This window comes from Littorina saxatilis, linkage group LG11, assembly GCF_037325665.1.
Source record: "Littorina saxatilis isolate snail1 linkage group LG11, US_GU_Lsax_2.0, whole genome shotgun sequence".
Taxonomy (NCBI): Eukaryota; Metazoa; Mollusca; class Gastropoda; order Littorinimorpha; family Littorinidae; genus Littorina; species Littorina saxatilis.
The window spans coordinates 45,439,317-45,457,773 of record NC_090255.1 but is presented as its reverse complement, the minus strand read 5'-3'; the positions used below and the strand labels follow the sequence as shown (position 1 = coordinate 45,457,773).

Below are 18,457 nucleotides of genomic sequence, written 5' to 3'. Positions count from 1 at the left end.
TGTTTTTACAATTGTACAAATCACGGGTTTACAGTTGCATATCCATCTCATGATAAATTGCAACAACCTGACTCCTCGTTTGTGGAGAAAAACAAAGTTTGACATCATGTTATCTCTCTTGACATCATGTTATCTCTCTTGACATCATGTTATCTCTCTTGACATCATGTTATCTCTCTTGACATCATGTTATCTCTCTTGACATCATGTTATCTCTCGTGATAGAAAACTCTACTTAGACACCCACATATAAATGTGAATTTGAAGAGACGAGAAAGCCCGCCAGTAAAAAATATCCTCGAAGTAAAGTTAATGCACAATGTTTTGAAGTCCAAAGTCATCAAATAAGAGAGATATATTGGATATGAGAGAGATATATTGGATATGAGAGACCTTTAAATGATCTCGAATGTACAGTGTGTTTTCTAAACATGCACGCATTATTCGTAAAAGTGAAACACATTGCCTAAAGTGATATCAAACGTTTAGTTTCATCTGTCGGTTTGAAACTAAAAGATTATCACTGAAAGCCTGGGATCAGTCATCACCAAGACTAATGAGGCTTGGCTAGCTGACATTTTCAGAGTAAACATGACATATCTATGCCTTTCTGGATGCAAAATTGATAAAGAAAACGACAAGATTTCTATTAATCTGGTCATACAATTTCTATTTTTACAGGATTTCATTTTAGAAAGTTTATGCTTTCAAACACAATGCAATCATATACAGGGTGTACCACAAAAAGAGGGACAAAAAGAAACTGTAATAGTTTCTACAAATACAAGAATTTTCGCAAGATTTTTTTCACCAGATGTGGACAACATCTCAAATTTTTATTATACCAAAGCATTTCGAAATCGAAGAACATTTGGTTGGTCTTGTCAGTAATTGATGACATGTTCAATCCAGGCCCCGCGCTGCTGGATGACGTGGGCCACAAAAAGAGGGACAAAATCAAACTCTCATATTTTCTAAGAAAATAATTGTTTCTTTCTGATTTTCAGGTGATATATCCAGAAGACCTGTAAGTTTTATCTGACAGAAGAATGGACCCCTACGATCACTTTTCCGTCGAAGAGAGGACCAAGATTGTGGAACTGTAAGTCGCCTACTTTGGTTCAAAGACAGTTTCGACGCGAACACCCTGGAAAAAAAATACCACGTCGTCATACTATCACACGCTTGGTTGATAAGTTCAGAAACACTGGTAGTGTGGTTAACAACAACAAAGGACATTCTGGTCAGAAAGAAACAATTATTTTCTTAGAAAATATGAGAGTTTGATTTTGTCCCTCTTTTTGTGGCCCACCCTGTAGTCCGGACCGTGTCAAAGATTGTCTGACAAAAACTTGACATAATTTGATTTATAAAGAATGAGGTCAGCACAGTGCCGGATCAAATTATTTTAAAAGCCGGGTATGACGTCATCAAAGACACTCATCGAAAATATGAGAACCCTGTCTGGGGATATCATCTCGAAAGAATTCACATATCAAGTTTCACACACACAAACACACACACACACACACACACACACACACACACACAAACACACACATATACACACACTCACACACCCACCCACACAGACACACACACACACACACCCACACACACACACCCATCCCCACACCCACACACACACACACACACACACACACACACACCCCAAACCCATAAATAATCTTCCTCGGCTCGAATCCAGGGTTTACTCAGTCAAAATGTGGCCAATGTAAAAATATTACCTCAGAACGCATAAATAATAAGCTTACCGTCAGTCCAGCCCACATGAAGAATAACAGAAAGCATGCTACTGAGGAAGTAGTCATTGGTTCCGTAGCAGTCACATTGGGTGTGGTTGTCTGTTATCATAGCGTTGAATAGTAAGGAGCTTGTCAGCTGGGAACCCTCTATTTCGTCTGGCCGGTCCGAATGGTTGTCGCAGTTAAAAAAGATTTTCTGAGTTCCTGGCACGCCTCCCTTAACCGTGCATTTCAGGCTGACCAGTTCATTTATAACATATTGTCCCTTGAGTCCTTCGACTACTGGAGATTCTGGTTTCACTATAACAAAAAAAAGTATTTTGAATTAATCAGAGTTATTAAGAAAATGACAGTGCTTGTAATAACATGGACTTAAGCAAAACATAACCATGTGTTTATCACATGAATGAGCACGCAATACAAACAAATAGCATATAGTGTCGGCCATATCCCTACCTAATATGTAACTAAATCTCATCCTCAATCATCACTCAGTTCGATTCAATGAATGGCTTGCATGGAAAATGTAGAATGTTCGTCTACCTCGACATCAAACACAAAGAAGCCTAATTCCTTGTTTTAAACTGATAGGGCAAATCACGCAGGATAAAAACAAAAGAACAGATGCCTTCAGTTAATAGAAATTGAAAGAAATATGATCAACGAATGTACACTTTGCGTATTAAACTGCCCTTTACATAAAATGGTGTGTAATGCTTCCATTCTCACTGACAATTATATCATTGATCTTCATCTGATACTCATTATGAAGCATCATCTGATGAAAAAAACATTCTTCCATAAAATGACGCACATGCAATATCCGGACAAGGATTTAAAGACTATTGAGCCTTTTCCAAATTACTTGCATGGTAAGTTGTTGATAACGTATTTGGAGGCAGGCAGGCAGGCAGGCAGGCAGGCACGCACGCACGCACTTACACAAACACACACACAAACAAGTTTGTTTCGTTATTTGGATTAGTGTTTGTTTGTTTGTTTGTTAATGTGAGTGTGTGCGTGCGTGCGTGCGTGCGTGCGTGCGTGCGTTCGTGCATGCCTGCGTGCGTTCACTTACCCACAAGAAGTGGTGTGTAAGAAACCATCAGGTCCCCTGTGATATGCCGTAAGACACAGCGGTAGGCGCGTCCACTGAAGTGTTCCTCCACCGAAGTGAACGGAAGGCCCAGCGATTTCTCCTCATTTGTGAATTTCACCATTGTCTGCTCTGGGTCTTCCCACAGGAGCAAGGCAGCCGGGACACCTCGATCTGTTGTCATGCACGTGCAGTGGGCATACTTATCGGTTGGCGGTATGTAGTCTAATGGGCAGTCTTTCAAAGCTGGTTGGGATGGCGGCACTGTATTAAATATATTACTAAATATAATAGATACAACAGTTGATAAAATAGATGACGCGATGGACAGAATCTAAACTTAACAAACAAATTATTGAAACAAATGTCGCACCCCAATTAAAAAGATAATTCCCAATTCCCGTGTCGATTTATTCAAACTTCATAGGCTAATCAAGGCCTTCTACTTGACTATCTGGCACACCTTTCGGATTACACAGGTCTTAAACATCGATCACGTGACCTCCGCTCAAGTAGGTGAACCCCTAAAAAACAGGCCCAGAAAATTTACACAATTAGTTACATACTCAAATCAAACTGTGGCTGTCTTTGTATAAAACATTTGTCTGTAGACATGCGAAGTCATGAATGTTTTGGACTAAGTGAACAAGCCTATGACAGGTTTTAAAACTTTTTTCCGGAACATTGCATGACATCTGGACAAATACTGTAACTATCCAAATTGTACCCCTCAAAATTGACAGAAAACCTCCCGTTTTTGATCGCTTTTGCGCTTGATAACTACAGCAGAAGCAATAACATAACACACAAAATATGCAAGCTTAAGTTACTAAATAAAACAATGTATTCTGGTTAGATAATTGATTTGATTCCCGCCTCGTGTGCAAAATTTGCCACGTTTTGCCTATTATCATTTTTCGTCGATTTTTAAGTTTTTGTCACGTCGATTTTAATAATAATAATAATAAGAAGAACATTTATATAGCGCTAAATCAAAAACTTTCGTTAAAAAGGCTTGCTCTAAGCGCTTGACATCTAAACTAAAACCCTTATTCCTTTATTCGAGCGGCCGTCAAGTGATCCCTGTTAAGTCAGTCTTTGATCCGAAAGGTGTGCTAGATAGTCAAGTGGACTGTACTGTTTGTATAAAATGACACGGGAATTAATGAATTGGGGTTCAAAATTTGACACAATAACTTTTTTGCTTGGTTTAGACATCAACAAAACATAATTTCTCCTTTTTTCACTTTCGTGTGATACATCTGAGTTCCTTGGTCGTTCGCCAAAACATGCATGGGGTAGGATTTTTGTGTCTTAAGTGTAATTTGTATGTAACATTCTTAACATTTTAGTTTGAATTGACGTCTTGATAACAGATTTACAAAAGGTTTCATTGTATTTTATATCATACCCTGAAAATAAATAAATAACATATCCTTAAAGAATATATAGATATATATATGTCATGTTCAACTGTTAGCTAAGACTTAATAGTTTCGATGATGAATGATCCCAGGTTTTCAGTCTTGATCTTTGAGTTTCAGGCCGGTAGATTGACTACATTTTGTTTTCATCACTTTGAGCAACTGGTTTTTATTTTCTATATGTACTTGAAAACTTCTTTCCGATTATAATGATATGTTTTAATTATAAATGTCTGTGCTCTTTTCAATATTACAGTATTCATAGCTTGTCTTGAATTATCTTTATAATTATGCAAATACTTGATACAGTCAAAAAGGGGTAAACGTTGTTTACTCATTTTATTATCCATATTATGACAGTTTTTGTCGTATAAAGAGAGAAAAAAATCTCGAAACGTTCTACCAATTTGATACGGTTTGAGACATTGATAATGATGAGGAGAAACAACAACAGAAAATCTTGAACATGACAACATTTTCTTGGATCAGACTACATGTCAGACAACAAATCAGTTCCTGCCCCCAGGAAATTAAAAAATGCACTCAAAGTAAAGACTGTTAATATGTCAGAGAAAGTGAACAAATTATACTTTCATTTTTAACAATGATTCAGACAGAATTGGAAAGCATGATTAAAATCCATGTCATACTTGCAACCTTCGGCGTGTACGTGATGAACGTCGGGCTAATTGATTCGTCCACCAGTTCACACGTATACGTCATTCCGTTGTATTTTGCTTCGATTCTACTAAAGGGAAGCTGGAGTGAGGTCTCGGACACTTGACCATGTTCGACTGTCTTCTTTGAGGGATCTTTCCACAGAAGTCTGCTGGATGGCATTGTAACGTTTGCAACCACGCACAGGCAGCTTGAGTCCTGTGGTGCATACTGCGTCGGACAATCTTCCAGGCTAAGTGATGGCTGAGCCTCTGTGCATGCTAATAATGAAACACACAAGGAAATTTATTTTAATGAAGAACAACCCCAAAAACATTTTCACGAAACACATTTTTAAGCAAACTCAGGCAGCATATTTAACAGGTTAGCTTAGTTTTAGTCAGAGTATAAACAATACCTATATATAATTCTCACACAGTTCTTTTCAATTGTAGAACAAACTTTGCATCGATGATAATCAAGAATCTGGGCGTCATTTGTTAAAGGCACACACAGCTTCACGTAAACCATCATTTTCTGGTCACAGACACTGTATAAACACAGTATAAACACCCTTTCGTTTAAACACTCACCGCTTGAGAACATCCTAGGTGCCCTCCGCACAGAGCGAGCATTTTTCAAATAATTTATTTTTGTGTGGCAAGCCGGATTGTCTAGTACCACAACCGGACGCCTCGTTTTGGCGCTAGAGCTAACTTATAAAATCTAAATAACATATTGACAGCTTTTTTTTCATAAAGACAAGATCAGTATAACTCGAAGTTTTGAAAGTTTAAAAAAAAAGGCAGCCCGGAAGCGTGTCACGCAAGGTCGTGTTGCCCGTAGCAAGTTCAAGTTTTATTATTAGTCCATAACCCATGGGGGCATTTTGAACAATAAATACAATCATGATATATGCTAATATAGTAAATAAAAAATAAATAAAAAAAAATTATGAAAAACTGTTACAAATTCTATTAATAAAGTCCAAAATATTCTTCAGCAATTTCTTTTTCTTAGTAGCAAACAACTTTTTAAATTTAAGTGCATTAGGTTTTTTCCAATAGTAAGGTGGTAACAACTCAGCTCTTTCTTCTTTGAAAAAATCACAGACAAATAAATAATGGAATTCATCACCTATGTCTTGTGATACACATTTGGTGCAAGTTCTTTCTGACCTCGGGATGTTAAGATAACGTTCTTTCTGTACAGGCAAATTGTTGTTTAATGTTCTAAATTTCATTATTGAAACACATTGCTGATATGGTAGGTATGTGACATAGTCTTCACATGCAAACATATCTTTAAACATTCGATAATTCCAAAACATTTTTTTTTCTCCAATTTCTGTAAACCATTATGGATATACGGGTCATACAAGCTTCTTTTTACTTTCTGTTTAAACCATGCGCTTGAGTATTGAACATTTTCTTGAAAAGTCCAAAGGCCAGAGAGACCAATTTCATTTAAGGTTTTTTCAATATAACATAAATGATTAGATTCAATCATCTTATTGATATACAATTTATAAGTAAAGCAATACACAATACTTGAAAATTTATTTTTATGAATAGGACTAATCAGTTTATACCAATAGCAAAGCATTCTACATTTCATATTAACATCTAGTGGATATCTTCCAAGTTCACCAAATATCATAGCATTTGGAGTTGATTTTTTTAGTTTGAAAACAATTTTATAAAAACGCAATTGAAGTTTAGTAGCAAGTTCACAGGAACCAAAACCCCATACTTCACATCCGTATAGTAAAATTGGAGCAATCATTTTATCGAACAGGTCAACTTGTATGTCCACAGGCAGTGACAATTGTCTACAAGTACGCAAAAGAACAAACATTGCCCTTGAGGCACGATCATATAGATTCTTCTGTGCGACTGAAAATTTATTATTATAATAAATCTTAATGCCCAAGTACATTACATCAAACACTACTTCGATTAGATTGCCATTATACGTAAACAATGGTTTATTTCTAATTTTACCTCTGGAAAAAACTATAACTTTCGTTTTGTTTACATTAATATTTAGACGCCATTTTAAACAGTATTCGTGCATTTTGTTTAAACATTCTTGCAGGTTTTTTTCAGACTCTGAGCAGATCACAGTATCCGCATACAGTAATAAAAACATTTGAAACAAAGCATTTACATCAGTATCATCCATTCCAACCACAATAGCCTCTCTTGACATAGATTGTAAACCATTACTGGTTTCCAACAGAAAAGGCTTTAGATCATTTAAAAATAGAGCAAAAAACAGCGGTGACAGGTTTTCCCCTTGTCTAACTCCACACAAACTGGGAAAATATCCAGAACACTCACTATTAACTTTAACGCAAGACTTGGCATTTTCGTACATATTTCTTACAGCTTTTAAAAACTTCCCATTTACATCAGAACTAACTAATTTCTCCCATAAAAATGCACTGCGAACTTTATCAAACGCTTTTTCATAGTCTACAAATGCACAAAACAGTCGATCGCTTCTTTTTGTTGAGAAATTTGTTTAATATACAATGCAAAGTAAAAACATGGTCTAGTGTTGAAAAACCTTTGCAGAAAACTGTTTGTTCTTGACCTAATCTATTATTACTCTCCAAAATGTTTGATAACCTAGCATTTAAAATTGCACTGAAAAGTTTTCCGAAGCAACTGAGTATAGTAATTCCTCTATAATTTGTGGGGTCAGCTTGGGAGCCTTTATGTTTGTACAAGGGAATAATTTCACCTACAGCCCATTGTTTAGTTTCGACGCTCAAAATCATTCCTTTGTAGGTGTTATGTGCAAATGTTAAAATGTGTTGCAACATTGGCTTCGATTATTTGAGTCTTCTTCAAGTCTTGCGAAATATTAAAGGCCCAGTCTGCCTCGGAATGTTAAGCATATCGCTTGCTCCTTTGAAACCAGAGGAATGTTAAGCATATCGCTTGCTCCTTTGAAACCAGAGGAATGTTAAGCATATCGGTTGCTCCTTTGAAACCAGAGGAATGTTAAGCATATCGCTTGCTCCTTTGAAACCAGAGGAATGTTAAGCATATCGCTTGCTTCTTTGAAACCAGAGGAATGTTAAGCATATCGCTTGCTCCTTTGAAACCAACCGCCGCCGATAAGTTCGTGTGACTCGAAGTCATTTGTTGCATTTTAGATTCAGAGGTACAAAATTACGTGCTTTTGGAGATACAGCGAGTTGCATTAAAATCACAAACTGACGACGAAATTGTGACAAACAAAACGAAAGTGTGTGACACGGGTCCACGATGACTCAGGCTTAAAATAAACCACGAAAACTGGTGTGTGGTTTACGCGAGCTAAATAGTAATTCAAACGAACTGTGTCATTGAATTCTTTTGCAAGTGTGTTCCATAAGGTTAGAAATGCTTTTTTCATGAGAAAATTTAAATCGTTCTGTTAACCATTTGAGGCAGACTTTAATATTTCGCAAGACTTGAAGAAGACTCAAATAATCGAAGCCAATGTTGCAACACATTTGCACATAACACCTACAAAGGAATGATTTTGAGCGTCGAAACTAAACCGTACGGTGGCCAATTACTGTCAGGTTGACCATGATTTGCGCAACGTACCTTGGTGTCACCTTTGATAGACGGCAGACCTGGAAACCACACATTGCACAGGCAGAGACGAAGGCCCGGCGCAAGCTAGCCATACTCAGGAAGCTGGCAGGTACCACCTGGGGAGCGAACGAGAAGATACTGAAGACAGTATACCAGGGAACAATCAGACCCCACCTCGAGTACGGCTCCACAGCGTGGTCAACCTCAGCCAAGACAAACCTGCAGACCCTTGACCGTGTGCAAAACCAGGCCCTCCGACTCATCACTGGTGCAATGAAATCCACGCCCATCAAGGAAATGGAGAAGCTTACCACCATCCAACCCCTCTGTCAGAGAAGAGAAGCCAAGACTATGGTACAGGCCGAGAAGCTCAAGTGCCTACCCGACCACCCCATGAAGCACAGACTGAGCAACCTCACCAAGAACCGGCTCAAACGGAGCAGTTTTGTACACGAGAGCAAGAGACTTTCTCGACAGTACAGGAAAGTCCTCCCACAGAACACTCTACCTCTGACTCAAGAAGAAGAGGAAACCCCCAAGGCAACAGAGAAACCAGGCATCCAGATCTGCACCAGTGTTCCACATGTTACCTCAGGAGAAGATCAGAATGACACAGCTCGACAGGCACTCACCTTAGCCCTGATCGACGAACAGTACCCAAAAGAGGCGTGGATCCATGTATACACCGATGGATCAGCAACTAACGCCGTGCTCAATGGAGGTGCAGGCATTCTCATCCAGTTCCCTGGGGGACATACAGCTACATCCAGCGTTGCCACTGGCAAACACTGCACAAACTATAAAGCAGAAGCAGAAGCTCTCATGCAGGCCGCCTCCTTGGTTCAGGACTCCGCAGACCCTTGCTACCAAGTTGTCTTCCTCTCGGACGCCCTTTCAGTCCTTCAGGCCCTAGAGAACGACAAACTCCCACAGCTGGCCAAAGCATTACAGATGGTCAGACAAACCAGAAGAGTTGTCCTCCAGTGGATACCAGCACACTGTGGGATACCAGGAAATGAAAGGGCAGATGAGCTGGCGAAAGAAGGAGCCGTGGAAGACCAACCTGAAAACAGTGTCAGCTTTAGTGAGCAGAAGACAATCACCAAGGCATTGATGAGGCCAAGGACAAACAGAGATGACTACCACACAATGTCCAGAGAGCAGCAAGTCAACCTCATCAGGCTGCGTACTGGCCACAACAGGCTCAATGCTCACATGAACCGAAAGTTCAAGCTGGCGCCATCACCAACCTGTGCCTGCGGTCAAGAAGACCAAACAGCGGAACACATCTTACAGCGATGTCCCTTACTAGATGAGGAACGAAAAGAAGTGTGGCCGTCACCAACTCCCTTGCAGACCAAACTATACGGCAGTCGACAGGAGTTGGAGAAAACGACAACATTCATCACCAGTGCTGGACTGATTGTGTAACCTCTGCGAACGCCAAGAAGAAGAAGAAGAAGAAGACCATGATTTGCAACTGTGAAGATTGACCTTGACCAGTATTTATGAGACGTAAGAAAACTAAAATAGCATTAGCGACCAGCTGGCTGTTAATCTTGATATTCACTGCTGTTCATGTTAAAGCGCTGTTAACTGCAAAGGTTGTTTGATTCTTGCTCTGTGCGTATGCGCTTATCGCCTTTTCTGGGCAGTTACGGCGAAGAATAGCTCAGATAGCGCCACCATGCGGTCAAGTGCCGCTAAAGGGGGGGGGGGGGGGGGGTTCGTAAAAAAACCTTTTAAACATGCTTAATAATATGTTGTCGTTAGTTCCTTGAGGGTTGTCTAAACAAAAAGCAAAGATACTACCTGGTTGCAGATAACATTTAAATATTTGGGGAGCACAATATCCGTTTTCTTAAAATGACCACTAACAAGTCGCGTAAGGCGAAAATACAATATTTAGTCAAGTAGCTGTCGAACTCACAGAATGAAACTGAACGCAATGCCATTTTACTCGTAGCATCGTCAGGCCACCGCTCATGGCAAAGGCAGTGAAATTGACAAGAAGAGCGGGGTAGTAGTTGCGCTAAGAAGGATAGCACGCTTTTCTGTACCTCTCTTTGTTTTAACTTTCTGAGCGTGTTTTTAATCCAAACATATCATATCTGTATGTTTTTGGAATCAGGAACCGACAAGGAATAAGATGAAAGTGTTTTTAAATTGATTTGGACAATTTAATTTTGATAATAATTTTTATATATTTAATTTTCAGAGCTTGTTTTTAATCCGAATATAACATATTTATATGTTTTTGGAATCAGCAAATGATGGAGAATAAGATAAACGTAAATTAGGATCGTTTTATAAATTTTTAATATTTTTTACAATTTTCCGATTTTTAATGACCAAAGTCATTAATTAATTTTTAAGCCACCACGCTGAAATGCAATACCGAAGTCCGGGCTTTGTCGAAGATTACTTGACCAAAATTTGAACCAATTTGGTTGAAAAATGAGGGCGTGACAGTGCCGCCTCAACTTTCACGAAAAGCCGGATATGACCTCATCAAAGACATTTATCCAAAAAATGAAAAAAACGTTCGGGGATTTCATACCCAGGAACTCTCATGTCAAATTTCATAAAGATCGGTCCAGTAGTTTAGTCTGAATCGCTCTACACACACACACACACACACACACACACACACACGCACACACGCACATACACCACGACCCTCGTTTCGATTCCCCCTCGATGTTAAAATATTTAGTCAAAACTTGACTAAATATAAAAAGCAGTAACTGAATCCAAGCATCTTAAAACAAGGGCAAAAGTGTGTTCTTTCTGGCCCCTCAAATTGTCAAACCTGTTTTAGGTCTGTTTTTAGACCCGAAAACGCTCAAGGAACTTTACTTTGTTGTCAGGTGCACACTACAATATCTTCAAGTTTGGCTACAAAGCATTTGATGTATTTTGTGTGGCACCTTGACCCTTAGTGAGGTTAACCCGAAGGATGCTCTGTACATTCCACCTATTCTGTACTAATATGTGGCTCGGCTATTTAGTGACCTTACTTGCTGTATATTTTGTTTTGTTTTAAACATTTGTATTCAATTTCTAAATACAATACAACACAGACACTTATATGTATTGGGAGGTTCATTATAACGAGAAAACAATACTTATGAAATTAACAGTCAATTAACAGAACACAATAATTAACAAATATCATTCACACTGATAACAAAATCGAAGTCCAGTTTTTTTTCAATACTAAGGGAAACATGTTCAAATAGAAATTTGGGATCAAAAGGGACACCCTTTATATACCCATCTATAGTTATAGAATAGGCCCCTCCCCTTGCAACCCTTGTAAAACAGCAGCACGTCAGAACACGGCTATGACATGTGAGAACGGTCAATGTTGAAGCCCATGTGATCGTGTGAGTTAACCTTCGCCGGTGTAACAAGACAATTTTACTCCACGAAAAATTTACTCCGGAGTAAATATTTCGTACGAAATTCTTACTCCGAGTACACTTTTCGTTCGAGAAAAGAACTTCCCAAGGCACGAAAAAATTACTCCCTCCACCAAATTTTTACTCCCCATTTTTTTTTACTTCCAGTAAAAATCTCGTACGCAATAATGGGATGCGGGCGAAGGGATAATGCCAATAAGTGACCTCGCGCAAACGAATGTCGCGCTACCCTCCTTCCATCCCTTCCACCACCAAGACTAACAGGGGACAAGGGAGTAAAAATTTCGTACACCTGGCATGGGAAGTTAAATTGCTCGTGTTGGGGTGAAGTAATTTATTCGTTATTTATTCGTCAGGGGAGTAACATTTTTGTACCAAATGTTTACTCGGAACTCACCTGTCTTGGGGAGTAATTTTCTCGTGCAATGGGGGAGTGCTTTTTTCATAAAGGGAGTAACTTTTTCGTACGAAATGTTTACTCCGGAGTAAAAATTTCGTGGGAGTAATTTTCTCGTGTTACACCGGTAGTCGTGGGTCCATGTGGACACAGGAGGGTGTTTAAAGGCACAGCACGCCTCCCGTAAACCATCACAGATATTGTCAGGCTTTTACGCACAGTACAAACACCCTTTCAATTAAACACTCACCACTTGAGAACATCCTAGGTGCCCTCCGTAAAGAGCGAGCAATTTTCAAAGAATTTATTTTTGCGTGGTTTATCTTACCCCTGAGCCACCGTGAACCAGTTTTCCTTTTTCACAATGTAGTCATCAGTTTGTAATTCGCTGTGAGCTTATCTGCAATAGCACGTTATTATGTACCTCTGACTATGCACGAAACAAACCGCTGTGGTTCACAAGAACTCTAGCAATGGCTTTTGACTGTTCAGAGGAACTGGCATATTCTGTCGTCTGCTATGAGAACCACGACCTTGCGTGACCCTGCTTCCGGGCTTTTCTTTTTTCAAACTTTCAAAACTTCGAATTGTACTGATCTTGTCTTGATGAAAAAAGAATTCTCTTATGATTTAAGAGAATGCTTATGTAACAAGCTGTCAATTTATTATTTAGATTTTAAAAGTTAGGTCTAGCGCCAAAACGCAACACGGTCCGATTGTGTGAGGAGACAATCCGCAAAATTAATTCTTTGAAAATTGCTTGCTCTTTACGTAGGGCACCTAGGATGCTCCCGTTCGGTGAGCGTTCAAATGGAAGGGTGTTTGTACTGTGTGTAAAAGCCTGACAGTACCTTTGATGGTTTACGGGAGGCTTTCTGTACCTTTAATTGCACATATCTCTTAAAGGACCCCAACAGGCTCTTTTAAAGGTCAGATAAAGCAGTTGGTGTTGATTTAATGATATAGGTAAGCATCTAAAGATGCAAAAACCGAGGTTTTGTGTTGCAGCAGTCTAATTTTACACAAAATGCATGCTCCAAAAGCGGAAAAAAATTCGTCTGCTACGCGAGACTTCAAAATCCCCGCGGTGACAAGCCGTTGGCTGTGACGTCACTTACAGAAATCGGAAGCGAAAATAGCGACGCTCGGTCTGCATCTTTGCTGCAGCCGTGGATGCGTGCGTACTCCCGACATCATGCCGAGAGAGTGTGCTGCTGCCGTATGTTCGGAGTTGCAAAAAAAAGACTCAGGCTTGAGTTTTCATTTGTTTCCATCCGACTCAAGGCACAAGCAGGAATGGGCTGTGAAAATGAATCGCAGGACCCAAAAACAAAAAAACAACAACAACAACAACAACACCAGCATTGTTGAGAAAGCAGCGAAACTACATCAACAACAACAACAACAACAACGACAACAACAACCTCAACAACAACAACAACAACCACAACAGCATTGTTGAGAAACCAGCGAAACTGTATCAACAATAACAACAACAACAACAACAACCACAACACAGTACAACATTGGGCAACAACTACAACAACTACAACGACGACAACAACACTGACAACAACTCAAAAACCAAGAACAACTACAATGTCAACAATTAACCCTAACCCTAACCCTAACCCCACACATTTTTACAAATCACGGGGCGCGCAGACACTTGATTTCAACCCCCAGGCTCAAAACTGTAAGGTTCAGCAGCTAAAGTTGCTTCTGCCATGATTACTGGTTGTAACGTCATCGGAATTTTTACCCAGAATTCACCACTTCCGTACTCTCGCGGACGTTCACGATACAATGGCCGCCAGATCGGAACGCGAAAACGCTTCGCTTCAGCCACGAAATTCGTCGGATTATGGCCTAAACGATTCCGAAATAAACTAAACCCTGTGAGGGAAGGTGAGAAAACAATTTCCTACGGCATGCATGTCTGGTTAACCTAAGTCACGCCAAAACGCAAATGAACGCGTTTTTGACACCAAAAAAAGCCAGTTGGGGTCCTTTAAGCTAAATTTAGTTGGAATCTTTTAATGAGCTTTTCAGGCACCCAAAACGCTCTAATGTCCTAAAATGTCAGCGAGAAGTGATTTTAAAAAAAGGTCATATTTAGACTACAAACATCGTGGGGCCGTGCGGACCCATGTTTCTCAAAGAAGGAAATGAGAAGCATGGGTCCGCACGGCACCACGATGACTTCCGTGTGTAGTCGATAACCCGAACGAGCGACGGTTAAAGTGTAATACGTAGAGGTTACATGCCGAGTCTCAGTGATTATCAAAAATAATGGTCGAAGTTTGCGGATCATGAAAAATGCGAGCTTTAGCGAGCTTTTTCATGACCGCGAACTGAGACCATTATTTTTTATAATCACTGAGACGAGGTGTGTAACCTCTTTATTCCTCCTTTCTTCAGTTATTCAAAGAAAAGAGGAGTTTTTTTGCGAAAGTTTGATCGAATCCTATTCTCTCAACCAGTCAACCTGCGCAGGCGATCGATTAATGCGCGGTTGTATAGTTCCGTGCAAATCATTCCATTCTGTTAACACTTCTTGTCAGTTTTCCTATTTTGGGCTAAAATCAAGTACACAGATATGCTGTTATTCTGCTGTGGCGGCAAAGGCAGATATTGTGTGTTCTGTATATGTTTTGGTATCGCTTAGGATAATGTTTTTTCGTCAAATGGGACTAGCAGACGAACTTTTGCACCCGTGTTCCAACGTTAAAAACTGTATGAAGTTCAGTTTTCTGGGGAAAATAGTGTATGAAACCCCTTTATGTTGTTTAAATTGATGAGATGTGTGCATTTGGTTGCGTGTGATCTGTTTATTAAATGAAATATTGTTGAAAACTGACCGTCGGATTGCAGTCTGTTGTCGAAGGAACTGAGTGAAAAGAAGAGGAACTACTCTTGTCGCTAGACAAAGTATGAGTTACTTGCCTTGGGAAATTGCTTGTGATGAACGGTTTGAGCACGGCAGATCTAGATTCAGAAAACAACCGAACTCATGGATTTTATATGGAGATTCATGTGTTCAGGCCTGTAGTTGTTAATTTAAATGCGGTATGTTTGTATTGTTTGCTCCAGAGATGTATACTTCGTACATTAGAGCGTTCGGAACTTTTCAGTCGCAAAAAGTAGTACCGAAACAGAACAACCTCTCAACCCATTGCACTATCGAGGATTCAGGCTGTTGCTGGGTCGTTATTTGTTTGGTTGCTGGGTCATTATCGAAAAATAACTACCCCTACAAGTTTACAGAGGTAAAGAAGCAGAGGGGGGAATAAGTAGAGGTTACACGCCGAGTCTCAGTGATTATTAAAAATAATGGTCGAAGTTAGCGGATCATGAAAAATGCGAGCTTTAGCGAGCTTTTTCATGACCGCGAACTGAGACCATTATTTTTTATAATCACTGAGACGAGGTGTGTAACCTCTTTATTCCTCCTTTCTTCAGTTATTCAAAGAAAAGAGGAGTTTTTTTGCGAAAGTTTGATCGAATCCTATTCACTCAACCAGTCAACCTGCGCAGGCGATCGATTAATGCGCGGTTGTATAGTTCCGTGCAAATCATTCCATTCTGTTAACACTTCTTGTCAGTTTTCCTATTTTGGACTAAAATCAAGTACACAGATATGCTGTTATTCTGCTGTGGCGGCAAAGGCAGATATTGTGTGTTCTGTATATGTTTTGGTATCGCTTAGGATAATGTTTTTTCGTCAAATGGGACTAGCAGACGAACTTTTGCACCCGTGTTCCAACGTTAAAAACTGTATGAAGTTCAGTTTTCTGGGGAAAATAGTGTATGAAACCGCTTTTTGTTGTTTAAATTGATGAGATGTGTGCATTTGGTTGCGTGTGATCTGTTTATTAAATGAAATATTGTTGAAAACTGACCGTCGGATTGCAGTCTGTTGTCGAAGAAACTGAGTGAAAAGAAGGGGAACTACTCTTGTCGCTAGACAAAGTATGAGTTACTTGCCTTGCGGGAAATTGCTTGTGATGAACGTTTGAGCACGGCGGCAAATCTAGATTCAGAAAACAACCGAACTCATGGATTTTATATGAAGATTCATGTGTTCAGGTCTGTAGTTGTTAATTTAAATGCGGTATGTTTGTATTGTTTGCTCCAGAGATGTATACTTCGTACGTTAGAGCGTTCGGAACTTTTCAGTCGCAAAAAGTAGTACCGAAACAGAACAACTTCTCAACCCATTGCACTATCGAGGATTCTGGGTTGCTGGGTCGTTATTTGTTTGGTTGCTGGGTCATTATCGAAAAATAACTACCCCTACAAGTTTACAGAGGTAAAGAAGCAGAGGGGGGAATACTTGAATGTTCAACGCAGTCACTTACCGTTCAGTGAGAGAAGCAAACACGCTAATGCCAACATGGCTGGAGAGTTCATGTTCTTCAGTCGAATCTGGGAGAAAAAAAACCCCAGAAAGAAAATGTTGAACGGTCGCTAATAAAATCTGCACTATGGCCATTTAAATGAAAGAAAGCACATTTTACATCGTTTATTCGTTCACAGCTGATCACAATGGCGAAAATGACGATCACAATAAACGGTGAAAACATACAAAGAATTACTCAAGTCAAGTCCGAAAAAACGTAGAATTTTCAGACCTGCATGTGAAAAGTAGTTTTGGAAGATTCTTAAAACAGATAAACTGCTAAAGTTCCAATATAAAAAAAATCGAAAACCAAGAAAAGTTAAGGTATGAAACGTTTCGATTTTTAACAAATCAAGACAAGTCCTACACTAGTACATCGACCCAATAAGTCTACACAGTGGACACACAGACAATGAAATGAAGCAAATACTTACTTATTTAAGAAAGTCTTCTCTGACACGATGGAAATTGGGTCCATGTGTTGCTTTGCCCTTACCCTCTTAGTTTTTTTGTTCTTTGTTGTTGTTGTTGTTGTTGTTGATGTTGTTGTTGTTGTGTTTGTTGTTGTGTTTGTTGTTGTGTTTGTTGTTGTGTTTGTTGTTGTTGTCGTTTGTAATTTCTTTTTGGCAATTCTTGTTTGAAGGGATTATGAAGAACATACATATCCAGAACTGAACTGTGTAGTTTTGTTCGGTAATAAGTATTTAAATTTGTGAAAAGGTAAAGCATTCAAGCATTGTAAAAAGGTATAGGTTATTCCCACCTTGATAAATGTATGTCTGAATGCGATTTTGTGATAATGATATTGCAAGAATTAACCAACTTATGTATTTTAAAAAATACGTAGGTTTGAAAAATGAAATGTGTTTGTGTAAAACAAGCTAATTCTAATTGTAAATGTTTGAATTATAAAGAGTTTTCTTGATTATTTTCAAATGCTGAAAGCAGTACGTTTTAGAACTGTATCGAAGGACAAATGCATATTATTAAATTAATTAACGCCTCATAACAAGATGAGCTTCGAAAATGATGTAAGTTGCCTTGTGTGTTCTGCACTATACATGTGTGCAAACATTCGGACTAAAATGGAAATGGGCTCAATGTAAATGTTATTCAAAGCACGGTAGGTGCGCAACACACAGAGAGAGAGAGAGAGAGAGAGAGAGAGAGAGAGAGAGAGAGAGAGAGAGAGAGAGAGAGAGAGAGAGAGAGAGAGAGAGAGCCGCACACATACACACACACACACACACACACACACACACACACACACACACACACACACACATACACACACACACACACACACACACACGTACCAAAACAACTATGATCAGAATTTGACCACAGTTTAATAAAAATGTGGAGTACTTACAGTCTCAAGACGTCCACCACGCTTACAAACGGAGACCTAAAAGTGTCACTGCCAAGTTTTGCTTGGAACACGTTTGGAAACGGAGATTTTAGACAAATAGATTTTGATTGGATTATAGGGAGCTGGAGGGAAGTACTTCAAAGTATAACTGACCGAGCATGAGTGGGGACATGTCGACAAAATGCAATAAATATAGTTGTGTCAAGTGTCATATCAGGTTTTTTCGGAAATACTCGATCGTACATTTAACAAAACAGGCGCACGGAAAAAAAGATTTGCAAAAATGAAAACGTGTTTCCCCAAGAGCAATCGATACGAGCTT

The 18,457-nt window shown here is 39.3% G+C and overlaps 1 protein-coding gene across 1 annotated transcript; it reads right to left on the bottom strand.

Annotated features, from left to right (window-relative positions):
- Window positions 1–1,775: 1,775 nt before the first annotated feature.
- On the bottom strand, window positions 1,776–18,272 carry LOC138980928 (uncharacterized; the record flags this gene model as incomplete). The annotated part of the gene is given in 5 exon segments (XM_070353785.1): window positions 1,776–2,066; window positions 2,845–3,126; window positions 4,937–5,224; window positions 16,723–16,789; window positions 18,136–18,272. Coding segments are annotated over 4 exon segments (913 nt in total), but the record flags the coding sequence as incomplete, so codon positions are not given.
- Between the last annotated feature and the right edge of the window lie 185 nt (window positions 18,273–18,457).